General features: G+C 45.2%; 1 protein-coding gene across 6 annotated transcripts in view; it reads right to left on the bottom strand.

Annotated features, from left to right (window-relative positions):
• DAPK2 (death associated protein kinase 2) overlaps positions 1-14,930 on the bottom strand; it is a 106,567-nt gene that overhangs the window by 18,752 nt on the left and 72,885 nt on the right. For all 6 annotated transcript variants that reach the window (XM_074366359.1, XM_074366357.1, XM_074366361.1 and 3 more), the window contains one exon: positions 4,966-5,095. In XM_074366359.1, coding sequence (XP_074222460.1) covers positions 4,966-5,095 — 130 coding nt within the window. The remainder of the gene's footprint in view (positions 1-4,965; positions 5,096-14,930) is intronic.

Here is a 14,930-nt window from a genome sequence, read left to right as displayed (position 1 = left end):
CTGCCCAGAGATTAAGCCGACAAGCACTGGAAAATGAGTGTTGAATTTCACACTCGTTGCAGTGCCCAGAGAGGACCGAGCATGGGATGTGGAGATAAGGGTGTAGATGACTCTAAAAAGGCTTGGCGATGAAATGGAGAAGAGAGAGAGGGCAATAACTAGAGACAGGAGAGAGATTGAGTCTGTTTAATCACAGAGATGGAGAGCAGGAAAGGCTAAGTTTGTTCACGGAGAACAATATCAAAACCACCACATCTATAGGATGTGCCCACCATCCCACCCTCCCACCTCTCCTTACTTCCAGCCACAGGTAACCACTCTCCTGGCTTTGCTTCCTAAAAATGATGTCATACTGTGTGTGATCTACTGTCACCTGATTTCCCAGCCCCCTCAACATTATGCTTCTAGCATTCATTGAACGTTCAGCCATGGTCTTTCATCTTCATGGCTATGTAATAGTCCACTGTGTGAATACAGATCATCTTCTAATCATTCTCCTCTCAGTGATCATTTGGACGTTTTCTGCTTCTTTTATTATTGGAAAAACATTGCTCTGAACTTTTTTCTACCTGTGTCCTAAGACACACATGAAAGACTTTCTCTAGAACAGTAAGTGCTGTCCACAGGCAAAAAGTCTGCAGACTGGCAATGGTCCAGACAAGATACATACAGAAATTGAGAGCAGGCATTTAGAGACTTGGAAGACGATTTGACATTGTCGTGATACTCAAACTGTGATCATTTTTCTAGGAATTTATTTTTATTGTATCTTACTGAAGAAGCATTCCAGGATAGACTTTTTGTCAAGTCTTTCACCCTTGAGGGTTTGAGAAGCACAACTAAGTTTCCAGGGCTCATCTGCTTGATATACGTCTACACTTACTTCCGCCCTCTCTGTGCTTTTGTTTGTCCAGTTTTCTGTGCTTTTCATCTTCTTTCTTGTCTTCTTTTTAAAATAGTTTTTTTGTTAATTTTTTATTATTATTTTTTCTCCAACTTCTATTTTTGTAACTGCTATCCTTGAGACTTTACTAAGGATATCAAACCATAAATCAAAATTTTGACCCACCTCTAACAATCCAAGAACCTTAGAACACTAATTTCAAGCACTCTGTTCTATCTAACATTATTTCCTTCAGTTTCTAGCTGTCATTTTTTTTTAACCTCACAATTAAAACTTCATCATCATCATCATCATTATTTTGGGAAGAAAATAAGTTACATTTGCCTAATATTTACTGATTTCTTTCCTCCGATTACTTCTTGCATTGAGACCTCCCTTCAGACGTCATTTTCCTTAATTCAGAAGTACACCTTTTGGAGGAGGGTATAGCTCAGTGGTAGAGTACGTGCTTAGCATGCACAAGGTCCTCATTCAACCCCCAGTACCTCCATTTAAAAAAAATAAACCTAATTACCCCCTACCCCAAAAAAGAAGTATATCTTTTAGAAGTTCCATTAAGGAAGGTCTGCTGGAGGTTAGCTGTTTTTATTATTTTGTCTTTTTTGTTGTTGTTCTTTGTTCTTTGGGGTTTTGGGTTTTTGCTTTGTTTTTCCTGAAATTTTTACTCTCATTCTTGAAACATAATTTTCCTTGGTACGCAATTAAGGGTTTTTAAATTTTCCCTCAGCTTTTTGGAGATAATCTTCTATTGGACACTGGCTCCCATTGTTGTTGTGAGAAGTATGCTGTCTGTCCAACTATTGTTTTTGTTTATTTTTTATTTTTTGTAGGTAATCTGTCTTCTCTCTGGCTGCTTTTTAAGATCTTCTCTTTGTCTCTGGTGCCCTAAAGTTTAACTGTGATGTGTCTAGGTATGCATTTTCTCTTCTACATTGTTCTTTCTGTATCTGTGAGGCAGGAAGCCCCATGAAAAGACTGGCAGGACCCTTAGGCAGGGCCACTGCTCTCTTCCCAGCACTGTCCCGTTCCCAGGCCCACAGCCTCTATCTCACTTTTTGCCTTTAAAGCGGCTAACTTACACCTAGAATTCTATTGGTTCCCTGAGCTCACTTCTGATTGGTTATTTCCTTCACTCCTGATTGGTTATTACTCTCACTCCTGATTGGTTAGTACTCTCACTCCTGATTGGTTATTACTCTCATTTCTGATTGGTCCACTTTCCTAACTTCTGATTGGTCCATTTGTAGTACTTCATTTGCATGGAGCTCACTCCTGATTGGTCTAGTTCTACAAAGCTTGTTCCTGGTTGGTCAACTTCTGTTATACTTAATCTGCATATGATGTTGCAAAGTGTAAAACTGGCAGCCTATAAAAGGCCTGTGTAAACCTACAGCTGGGCTCCAGAGCTTGAAGTGTTAACTCCTCTGGGCCTGCTGGAGTAATAAACCTGAATTCTCCAACTATCTGAATTTTCCAACTATCTGAGTACTGCTTGGTGTATCACCTGGATCCAGGTTGCTGTCACAATTGAGCTGTAAGACCGAGCTGTAACACATTTTTCTGCAACATCTGGGGATGCATGTTTTTACATGAAGAACAAAAATTGTCACCCAATCTCTTCAGATATTACTCTTCTATTGTCTACTCCTTCCTCCAGGATTCCAAATAGACCTACATTAGGTTCCTTTTCTTTAACTTTATTTCACTTTTCCTCTCTTTAATATTTCTATGTCTTTTTCACTCAGAGGTATTCTAGTTTTTTCCAGCTCAGTCTTTCAATTATTGAATTATCTCCTCAGCCATATATAAGCTGCTATTTGGCCCAGCCATTGAGTTTTAAATTCTAGGAGTATATACTGAACTTCTTAAAGTTCTATCTGGCTCGTTTAAAAATTTGCCTTGTCAGGGGAGGGTGTAGCTCAGTGACAGAGCACATGCCTAGCAGGCATGAGGTCATAGGTTCAATCCCCAGTACCTCCCTTAAAATAAACATAATTATCCTCCCCACAAAAAAACACATACATAAAAATTTGCCTTGTCATTTTTGAGTCTTGTTGCTTTTTCATTCTTGTGAGTCTACCTTTTATTTCTATATACATTCCACTTATTTTATAATCAACATCTGATAATTTCAATATCCTATGTCCTTCAGCATCTAAACCTTGCTAGTCTCTGAGTAAAATGCTGATGCTGATATGTGCACTTGCCTTTAGGGGAGGTCCTCCTACTGAATATCCTTGCTGCTCATAGCTCCAGCCCTAAGTTCATTTCACTAGCTTTTGCGGGTAGAACAGGTTGATGCTGAAGGAGATACTAAAAGATTTATCTTATTTCCTATGAGTTCAGAATTACATTTAGAAGAACATTTTTCTCAAGAGTCCAGTTTTGCAAGACCTGGTCGTCCACACTCTTGGAAGCTGACACTAACTTTTAACCCTGGTCTCAGGTGAAAATTTCAAAGATTGGTGGGAAATGGGAAAAGTGGTTATAACCTGTTTTCAAGGGTCTTGGGAAAAGCAAGCCATCATAATTCGGGCAGGAGCTTAGAGAAGCCACACTCTGTATCTGCCAGGTGCAAACAAAACCATTTCTGGGCTGGAGTTGGGTCACACTGGCCCTTGAGAGTCAACTGTAGGCACCTCCTCCGAACTCTGAATTCAGGGGCAACATGGTGGTAGCTTGAAATTGGCAAATGCTAGAAATTAGGGTTATGTTTTGTTTTGAGACCTGGTTGTTACACATTTACCAGTATACCACTGGGCAAAACCCTCCACGGTCTGGCCCCACCCATCAGTATGCCACTCACACAGCCAGCCTGTGTGAACCCCTTGCTCCATCTACAGGGGGCAGTGAGTTTTCTCTCAATAAATGCACTCATTCTGGCCCGACATCGCTGCTAGGGTACCTCTGAACTCAGGATGTGCACCTCCTCTGTCCTAGCTCCTCCCTGCCCCGCCGACACTTCTCCCACCAGCACTTTGTCCCTCACCACTCAAGGCCATGACTGATTCCACTGACTTTGCAAGAGTGGATATCTTTTCGGAACAGTCTTTCAGAGCTGACTGTATCACTTGCTTTACAATTAACCACATCCTGTCCTGTGACACCTCTTCCATTACTTCCCCGAATTTCTAGTTGAATCATTCATTATTATTCAACACTTCATATGAACTTAACTAGATAAACATACATATTTTTATAACATATGTGAATGGTGAGCAGCAACTGCTATCTTGGACAAAGTTTGAGACCAGATATCTGTACCCCAGGTTCAAGTTGACTCTGCCACCAACTCACTGTGTGACTTTGGGTGTCATTCTGAGTGTGTCCCCTGACCATCCTTGTGTCCCCAGGACTTAATATGTTATACAGTAGATGGAGAATAACCATTGGTGGACCGTAACTAAAAACCTCTGGCTCTCCAATTCCACATTTGTTAAACTAGACCAGATGCTCTGAAAAGATCCTTCCAGCACTCTGATTTGATGGTTTGACCCGTGTTTCCACAACTAAATCGTAAGCTCCTTGGGGGCAAGGTCTTCTTAAAGAGACAACCCCATGTAATGGAAAGAGCACACACTGTTGGATGTATCTGTATTTTGAATCTCTGCTTTACCACCTACTAGTTGTTTCGCCTTAAACAAGGCACTTGATGGAGAAAATATTTTAAATCTGCTTTGTGAGATTGTATGAGGATTGGCTGAGACAATGCCTACAGAGCACCAGGCAGAATGCCTGGTACACAGCAAGGTTTTCCTGCCGGAGGGGTCTGTGGGGCCCTCCCAGAGCTGGCCCCACTTCCTGCTCTTAGATGAGCTGACTGTGAAGATTTAAAATTACATCACCCTTTGGATTCCCACAAACTCAACTTTTTCTTCCGGGACCCGCACCCAGAGGCCAGCAAGACGTTTCCTTCCCCACCCATTAGGTTCCCAGGGGGTCTCCAAGGCAGCATCTCTTAGCCCAGAGGCCACAGCCCCAGATACAGAATTTGCTCCTGGGATTTCTCCACCTTTTGATCCCCGGTTCTCAGCTGGGAAAGAAATAGGCTTAAAACTCACCAACAAATTCTGGCGTCCCAAAAATGTTCTTAAATTCAACTCCATCTTCTATTTCATGAGCCAGGCCAAAGTCAATCAGCTTGATGTGTGGAATGGGAATATTCTTGTCCAACAACATAATGTTTTCTGGCTGGAGAGTAAAAAAAGAAAGGAAGGGAAAGGGATAAAAAAAAAAAGATGGTAATTAAAGCCCTGTTTTGTGTTTTCACTTTGGAGTTGGGGTGGGGTTGAGTGTTCTTTTTTAGGAGACCAAAACAGCATAAACCCTTTCTTGTTTTTGTGTCCTCGATCTTCTGTGAACTCAAAAACAGCCACAGCGCTGAGGGCAAGGCCTGGGTTTTACCAACCCTGCTGCTGACAGCAGAACCAAAGACTCCAGCTTTAATCCTGCTTCTGTCTCTGAATGGCAGATCCCTTTAATGCAGTGCCTCTGTTTCCCCATCTGTCAAATGGGGCCAGGGATATACTTGCAGCGTTTCCTTTAAACAAAACCACCGCCTCTCTGTGTGTGTGTGTGCTGGGGGAGGGGCACTGCAACTCAGTCCTGCTTTGCACTTGGCTTATTGACCTTCATCTTCCTGACCACCTCCTTCCCTGAGCTGGCCAGCTTCCTGTTGACAACACTTCCCTCTTCTAGACTAACAGTGTGGTTCCTACTTCTCTATCTGCTTAACTAATTTTGGCCCTCAGTGGGACACAGGAAAAAAAGCACCTGATTTCCGGGGAAAACACCAGTCTCCCAGGCTATTTCCAGCCCAGCAAACAGCTGTCAGATCTGACATAACAATGAGGGTCGATGGGGGTGACAGTGAGACTCCCAGTGGGGCTAGAACAGGACCCTGAGCCTACCCTTCTCACTCCCACCTCACCGCTCAACACACAGTGGGTAAGCAGGTCCCTCTGACTCATCTTTCCTCCCGTCCCCACCAGGACTATCTTAGACACAACTCAAGATGGACTGCCTTGAAAACATACATCCACACAAAAACTGGTACACAAATGTTCATGGCAGCATATTCAGAATAGTCCCAAAGCAGAAGCAACACAAATGGCCATCAACTGATGAGCAGATAAACAAAATGTGGTACATCCATACAGCGGGATGCTATTCAGCCATAGGAAGGAAGGAAGGCAAAGAAGAAAATGAAAAGGGATGACGTACTGATACTGACTACAGCATGGATGGACCTTGAAAACATGGTGAGCAGAAGGTCAGTCACCAAAGACTGCAGATTATACAATTCCATTGATGTAAGACATCAGAATAGGCAAATGCCGAAACAGAAAGGAGATGCGTCATTGCCTCGCACTAGGGGAAAGGGGAGTGACTGCTAATGGATACTGGGTTTCTTTTTAGGATGATGAAAATTTTCTAAAATTGATTGTGGTGTTAGTTGTACAATTTTGTAAACTGTGTGCTTTGAATGGGTGAATTGTAGGCTATATGGTATATTTCAATAAAGTGGTTTTAAATAGATAGCTAAATAAACAAATAAATGTTTAAGAAAATTGAATGTCCCTGTTCCTCAAAGTACTGAAGAATTTCCCAGCTTGCACCTTGGCTCTCATCGTCTGCTCTACCTGGAAAGCCTTCTGCTCAATCTCCATCCTAAGGCTACCTTTCCAGCCTCACTGCCCATCACTTGCCTGCACCCGTCCTCTATTCCCCCAGGGTGGGCATAACCAAGCCCAGAGCGACGGCTCCCTTCCATCCTTATTCTGGCTCTTCCTCTTCCCTAGAATGCCTTTTCTACTCTTCTCCACACTTTTAGAGCCTATCCTCCATCTCTGCCTCCTTGTATCCTCTTACTTTTCAGTGAAGCAGCCCCTGACCTCCTGCTCTAACACCCTCAGCGCTGACCATGTTTACGAGGGAGTGGCCCTAGTTGCAGGCTGTCTCTCGGATTGTGATGCAGCTTTCCTGGGTGGTAAAATTTGAATCAGTTTTAAAGTGCCTGGCATCCCCTATGGTGTCTTGCATCTTGCATGTTTCATAAAAATTTGCCGTTGTGAACTGAAAGAATTGGGAGCCAACAGTTCTTCCCTTTCTGCACCGTGGACGCCGTCCACCACCACTAGGGGCGCCCGAGCGCACACCTCCCAGCAGGGCTGCTATAGCGCTGGGTCAGGAGGGAATGGGGACTCAAGGAGGGTCCCAAGCGCAGTCTGAGGGAAGCAAAGAAGTAGTTCCCCCAAGGGTTTGGTCAAAGCTTCTTTGCTTCCCCCTCGTCCCATCAAAATAAGGTGTAGGGTGGTGGAAAAGAGCTCTATTTTGATGAATAGATTTCCTAGCTCATAGCATATTAGCAGTTCAGAAATGACGGCTTGAAAGGGAGGAGACAGAAAAATCTATGAAGAGCACTCACTGTTGAGACTAGTTAGTGCAGGGACAGCCAGCCCAGCTTAGAGGACAGCACTATGTTACATCAGCTTCTGATAACTGTCTATTACTGTGACTCTGTGTCGTCAAGAAAAGGTGAGATTACATATATGCATATGTGATACATGTCACACATCTAAGGGAAAATTTCACCTTAGAATGACTAAAATTGTGTTTAAAGCTTTGGTATTAAAGGAGGTGACATCAGTTTGCTCAAACATTATTTAATCACGTTGAATACCTTTTCCAATGGTGACTACATGAGTTATTTTCATACTATATTAAAATCAGTGTAGAGTTCTAGACTTGTTAAAAATTTTTTTTAAAACCTTGGGTATTGGGAAATTCCAATTTCAGCTCCACCACCACGGCTGTGTGAGCTTAAGCAGGCTACTTCCTCTCTCTGGGTCTCAGTCCCCTGGATGACATCCAAAGCCCCTTCAAGCTCTAGGCTCTGTCACTGCAAAGTGGCACAACTTCCCGGGCTGACTGGGCCAATTCCCACTCGTCTGGGCCCCAAGGCAGGACCTGCACAGGCTCAGGTCTCCTGGCTCCAGGTCAGGAAGGAAGAACAGACTGCCAATCCGGACTGCCCTCTGGGGGTGGTACGAGCCCATCCACACTCCCTCACTCCTGTCATCCTCCTCCAGCTTTATTTACTTCACCCACACACCTGGCGTCACCTCCGAAGCACAGCTGGAGGAGGGATCGCATTCCTGTAGGTGCTGCCACTGCCCAGCCCGAGGCCCATGGAGCAGCTGCTAGGAGGTGAAACTGCCCCCACCTGTTAAAACAAAGCCACCCAGCTCAGCCCACCAGGCAGGCAGTTGTGGGAGAGGCCAACATGCCCTTTAGCAGCCCAGTGGCCCTGGCCAGAGGTGCCTGCTGTGGTGCCAACCGGAAGCGGATCCTCCAGGCAAGACCCAGGTTGGGTGATCCCTCCTGGCCAGGTACCGCACATCTGAGTCCCTGCAGGACGAAGGCAGCCTCGGGGGGAACTACGCAGTAAGGTGCCAAAGACCAGACCTTAGCATCAGACAGATCTGGGCTCAAATTCCACCTCTACCTCTCACAGTGAAACCTGGGCAAAGGCCCTGGACCTCTCAGAGCCTTGGTTTCCATCTGTACAATGGGAATGCCTACCAAGGTACACAGCGCTCTGAGGATTGAGAGAGATAGTCCACGTAAGGAGCAGGGCCCAGCGAAATTTCAGAGCAGGGTGGCTATGTGTGTTCTCTCCATTCTGAGATGCAGCACTGAAAACAGTCATGGGAACTTGATTGAATCCCTGCTGGATCTGAAGAACATGCCCTTCACAGACCCACCCCCCTCCACTCATCTTCTGCTTCCCTCCCCACACCCTGTTTCACCCCCAGACTTGCAATGTTGGGGCTGCAAGGGACCTCAGAGACCATTTAGTCCCTTCGTGTTGCAGAGCTGCCCAGAGAGGTCAAGAAACTGCCAAGGTCACCGAGCAAAGAGCAGAGCCCAAGTCTGCTGACTCCCAGCCCAGTGCCTTCCCCAGGTGCCTGCATGGCCTGCCCATCACCATCACCGGGTGAGGCTGCTCAGTTCAGCAGGGCACCAGCCCAGCCAGGTCTGCACTACAGGGACAAGGAAGCTGCCTAGGAACCTTCACTGGAAATGTCAAGCACAGCCCCAGGTTATCCAGGAAGTGCTTGGCAACCTGAGAAAGCAAGGCTGCTGGCTGCTGGGCCTCTGTGGGCAGGTTTCCACGGTGCTACAGTAAACCCTCCCCCAGCACATTGTAGATGGGACCACAAGCAGCCACTCCCCACCTCCAGAGACCCCTTCATCTGGCATTCAAGGCCATCCCACCTCTGCTACATCCCGGGTGAGCTCCTCATCACCCCGCCCCAGACTGCAGTTCCCTCTGCTGGAACACCTTCCTGACAAGCTCCTTTTCCCCCCTCACCACCCAGCTCCAACACTTCCCCACTAGAACATCTTCTGTGACTCTCTCTCCCAACATACACAGTTAGATGTTTCCACCCAAGGGCCTGCATGCTACATGCACATGCCTCTGTCAGAGACCAAGTGCATTAAAATCACTCCCTTACACATCTTCTCCCCACTATCCCCATAAGGGAGGACAAAGGGCTTTGCCTCCCTCTTCCATCCCTAGCACCTAAGAGTGGCTGCACTGTGGTAGGTGCTCAGGAATGGTTTCCTGGATAAATGAATGAATGAACCAACACAGTCGCATGCACATCTCTGGCACAACCTGCTTTTAGGGATCCAACATAGATAATGACTAAGTGCCTTAGAACCTGGGTTAGAACCCCAGTTTTCCCACTTACAAGCCGTGTGACACTGGCAAGTGACTTAACCTCTCTCAGCCTCGGGCTTCTCACCTATCAATTAGGAATAACAATAAAACCTACCTGAAGAGGGTCACTAAGAGGCTCAAACAAGACATACCAAGTGGCCGGTAGCTGTTACCATCATCTCTATGCTTGCTTCCTTGATCACGCCTCTCCTTCCCAGAATGAAGGTTTTTATCAGCTGCCTACTGAACTCTTACCTACCCTTCCAGGCGCAGCCAAAATTCTATCTCCTCCAGGAAGCAACCTCTGAATACCCAGCCCAGCCCAGCCCTCCTTCCTTTTCCCAGCTCCACACCCATGCAGCCATCTTCACCTGCAGCACCGACCACTGCTAAGAGCTCTGTGCGTTGGTCTTGCCTCCCCCGCTAGAGTGCACTCTTGCTGCGGGCAGGGCCTGCTTCTCCTGCTCGTCCTGTGTCCCCAAAAGCACCCAGTCCGAGGTTTCACGCATAGCAAATCCTACAGTACTTAGTCTACAAAGTGTTCACGCCCATCTTATTTGATGCTCACTCTCTGAGGCAGCTACAGTCATCACCCCAAGTTGTGCTTTGGGGGCCCCATCTGAGCTAGTTACCCATTGTAATCCCCTGTGGACAGTGTTAAAAACACATGATACTTCAGCGGAGGTCAGGCCTGGGCAGGGGTCCAGAGTGGAGGGCTATGGGCAGCTGGCAGTAGCAAGGGGCCCTGAGAGCCTAATAGCAATGGGAAAGGGAATAAGGGCAAAAGAGGAGGAAGGCACTGCATTTTTGTCTTCATTTGCTCATCTGTAAAATAGGGATCATGATGTTTACTCCCACCTACATCAACCTCACACAGTGTCTGGCCACCCCGGAATCTGCCCAGCCTGCTGGCTGGAGAGCACCACCTTATCCATTCCCCCTTGGGCTGTTTCCATGCCCATCTCCCTTTCTGAATCCCTTTGGAGGAAAGAGAGGAATCGGGAGAATGTGGCCTCATAGGGAGGCTCATTAAAATTCACATGCAGCACTTGCAAGGAGTCTTAGAGTTGGTAGGGTCCTTGCAGAAACACTGATCTCTCCCTGGTCCCTCACTCCACTCCTGTGTGAGGAAGTGGGGGGCAATGCTATCTCCATTTTCAAGGCAAGGATAGGTCAGAGCCACGACCTCCCCAACATCACCCAGCAGAGGCAAGACTCAAATGCAAGCTCGAACCACAATCCTCTCCTCTTTCCGCTTCCCATGTGGCCTCCTACTGTATCTTGTGAGAATCAGCTGGTTGGTTTAATGCTCCCCATTTCAAAGCTCCTATATTTCAACTCTTTTAATAACGGCTCTCCAGAGTTTAATTTTTGCCACAGTCTGTTTCTTCCCTCAACCATTTTAGAGGTGTGTCCTCACTTCACCTCTCCTCGAGTGACCGTAGGGTGGCCCAAAAGTAGTCAGCACACCCTCCCAGGGCTCCGGGCTCCCAGTCTGACCCATGTGGCTGAGATGAAGAGCCCGAGGGGCACACGCGGAGGCTGGGGCGCAGGCTACACTTTGGGTGTGAGGTACAGGAAACAACAAGATCTACCCTCAGAACACATCGAGAGGGTAAGGGATTCAGGAACAACTTGTATAAAAGTCTCAAGAGCAAAGTAAATCACTACAGAGTACATGTCAGGCTGTACAGTGAAAACAGCAGGAGAGAAAATTGTACACGTAGGATAGTTAGAAATACCTTAGAACACACACACACACACACAAAACCTGTTCATAAAAAGCTGAAGAAAATACACCAAATGTTAATAATGGTTGTTTTGCAGTAGAAAGTCTATGGGTAACTTCTGTGTATGTTTCTGTATTTTCTAGGAGTTATTTCTTTTCATAATTGCATAAACGACCATCAACTTCCTTTAAGCAATGTTTATGAGGAAACTTCGTTTCATCTCTTTCCCATGTTCTTTTTTTTTTCTCTTAATTTAATGTTTAATTTACATAGATCTACTCCATTCTATATGATTACAAATAAGCAATGTACTGCTTTTTTTTTCATATTCTTTACCTTTTTTTATTGAGTAATAGTCATTTTACAATGTTGTGTCAAATTCTAGTGTAGAGCACAATTTTTCAGTTATACATGAACATATATATATATTCATCGTCACTTTTTTGTTCGCTGTGAGCTACCACAAGATCTTGTATATATTTCCCTGTGCTATACAGTATAATCTTGTTTATCTATTCTTTCCCACATTCTTATCATTACCACCAACTGGCCTGCTCTCTCCCATCCATTCTCTGTCCCTGCCAGAGAATTTTCTTTCTAAATCAGAAATAGAATAATGTTTCTTCACCAGTTAAAGGTCTTCCATAAATTATTGTCAATTTTCTTAAGTGTGATAATGGCGCTGTGGGTTGGTAGGAGACCAACCTTACTCTTGGCGGATGCATACTGAAGGGTCAGGATGCTACAGTTTTCTTTCAAATTACACTATAATTTTTTAAATTGCATATATTTTTAATATTTATTTTTAAATTTTTATTTAAATATATTTTTATTTAAAAATATTTTTTATTTTAAATATATTTTTAATTAAAAATCACATATATTTATACATATACACCTGTGTATGTATCTGTGTATTTATATATACATATATGTGTGTATATAGATATATAAAATGCTATCTATATAAATGTAATTTTTTTTTCTTTTTTAAAGAGAGAAGGAGGTAAAGCAAACATGGCCAAATGTTGAATCTAGAGGGAGGATATAATGGTGTCCATTGTATTCTTCTTTCAATTTCTTTAAATGTTTTGAAATGTTTTCATAAGAAATTTTGAGGGGAAAAAGTCTTCCATGGCTGTGACTGCCTGTACAAACTTCTCAGTCTACCCTGAACCTTTATAATCTCACTCTAACCTATCCTGACAGTCAGATCTGCCAAGTCTCACTTCTATTTCATGCTCCAAGGTTTTAGAACAGAAATCAGCTCACTCTCGTAAGTTCTACTTTCGAACACATGCACATTTTATAGTACTTAATAGAACACAAATTAACTTTTTAAGTATGAGGAATAACTTAGTAGAAAGAAAAAAAATGTGCCCAGATGGGAAATTAACTACCAAGGATAAATTTACGGCACAGTACAGACCTTTGGATTAACTGTGTATAAAAGGCATGACCCAAGGAGGTAAGAAACCTGCACTGTTAGACTCTGGTGAAATAAAAGCTGGTGACGCTCAGCTTTGCTTAGTGTTTCCTCACTGGCTAAGTTCAAGTGCAACCCCTGTCATTTAATACCTGCGTGGTCTTGGACAAGTTACTTAACCACTCTGAATCTCAATTGCCTTATGTGTAAAAAAAGTGACAATATCTTGTACCCCAGTGGGTGGCTGTGAGGATCAAATGAAAGGACAGATGTGTAAGCACGCTGTATTCTAGAAAGTACCACGGACATTTAAAGTGTCATTAGTATCATCCTTATGAAAGCTTGATGAGCAGACCCCATCACATCATGAACATAAGAACAGCTCAAACGATGATCAGGGCATAGAGGAATTTGGATCTTTGGAGTATCCTGCTCAGAAATTCACTCCTCTTAACACTATTTATATAAATCCAAAACCCCCATCACAGTTCTGGCTTCCTGGCTCGCATACAATTTCATTCAGTTCTCACAGAATATTCCTTCTGCTTAAAGTATCAAGCAGACCTGACGACTACCTTCCATTTCTGACATCTCAAGTTGGATTTGGGGAAGGGTGGGGGAGACACACCCATACTCAGAGGAGAAACTCCCAAATCCAAAATGAACACAAAACCACAAAGCCTTTATTTGTGTTGAGGTCACATACATGGCTGAGGTTCCTGGGTGGTGCTGAGCCCCATTTCCTGGTATCCGTCCTCCAGAAGGCCTGGCAGAAGGCACATGGGGTGCAGCCCAGCACTGAGGGGCCGTCAGCCCCCATGTCACTCCCATTTATGGAAATACAGAGCAACAGCATCTGCCTGTACCACCCCACCTCCCCACACCAGTGGGCCTGTCTGTGGGGAATTTACAACACACACGGGATGGTATTCATTCTGCTGGGGCAGAGCGCTTGTCCACTGGAAGTGAGCGTTTCTTGGTGACAGTCATGATTAGCTTTTATTTCAGATGGCCTCACTACCTGTCTCACTGTGGCCATTGCCCAGGAGATGGTGGGCCCCTGGAAGGCAGGTACCATGTCACACTGTTGTTTGTCAGTCTACCCCATGATACAACAGTTCCTCAATAAATGCCATATAACTGAATTGAAGTCTGCCTGCAACCTCTTTTGCCTTTTCCACATGACATGAAAGGGACTTTGCCATCCATGTGTGCATTTGTCTTCCTAAGGCATTCATTCATTCATTCATTCATTCACTCACTCTATATTGCGTAACTCAGGTGTCAGGCACTGGCTAGATACAAGGGCAGAAAGTAATGCACGGTGATAAATGCTCTCAGCAGAAGTCTGCACAAAGGGCGAGAAGCGAGGAGCAGATTCGTTCTCAGCTATGCTTTGGGAGGTGGCAGGCATGGGAAGGGCTTCCCGGGGAAATGGCATTTCTGCTGGGCCTGGAGGATGAACAGGAAGCCCATGGGCAAAGAAAAGGAAGACTAGTAGCTTCTTGGATGCGAACGGCATGAACAGAGGAGAAGAAGGGCCAGGACACGTATCTGTCGTCTTGTTGCGTGGGGCTAGTGTTTGGCAGAGAGGAAAGGTGGATGAGGCCAGATTCGGGGCTCAGGCAGTGTAGGAAAAGAGCTGAACACCATGCTGAGAATGGGTTCACTTATCCTATGGGTGACAAGGATCCATCACAGATTTTTGAGCAAACAGCATGCTGTGATCTGTTCTTACCAAGACTGCTGTACATTAATTTGTCTGCTCATCTGCTCTCTGCCCCCGGGCTGGGAGCATGTTGTAGGCAGGGACAGAGCCTCACTACTCATCACTAGCACAATGGCTGACGTAGGAGGAGAGGTCATTCCTGGTCCTAAGGCAGGCCAGAGGGCTGACCCTCCTCCATCACCTGCTCCTCCCAGCGGGAAGGTGAGGGTGGGCAACAGGTCATGAGCAGGGCCATGGAGATAACGTGGTGGCTGCGTTCATGGGGCAGCCAAGCTAGCCTGACTCACTTGGCCAGGAGTCACAGAACACAAGGGGAGAGGAAAGCGGAGGCCCCTCGTGGAGAAGGGAAATCAGAAAGAGAAACGTATCGGTATAAAATGACTTTCATATGGTGGGAAACAACATGGAAC

This window comes from Camelus bactrianus, chromosome 6, assembly GCF_048773025.1.
Source record: "Camelus bactrianus isolate YW-2024 breed Bactrian camel chromosome 6, ASM4877302v1, whole genome shotgun sequence".
Lineage (NCBI taxonomy): Eukaryota > Metazoa > Chordata > Mammalia > Artiodactyla > Camelidae > Camelus > Camelus bactrianus.
Note: the sequence above shows the minus strand (reverse complement) of the source record. Positions and strands in the feature narration are given on the sequence as shown.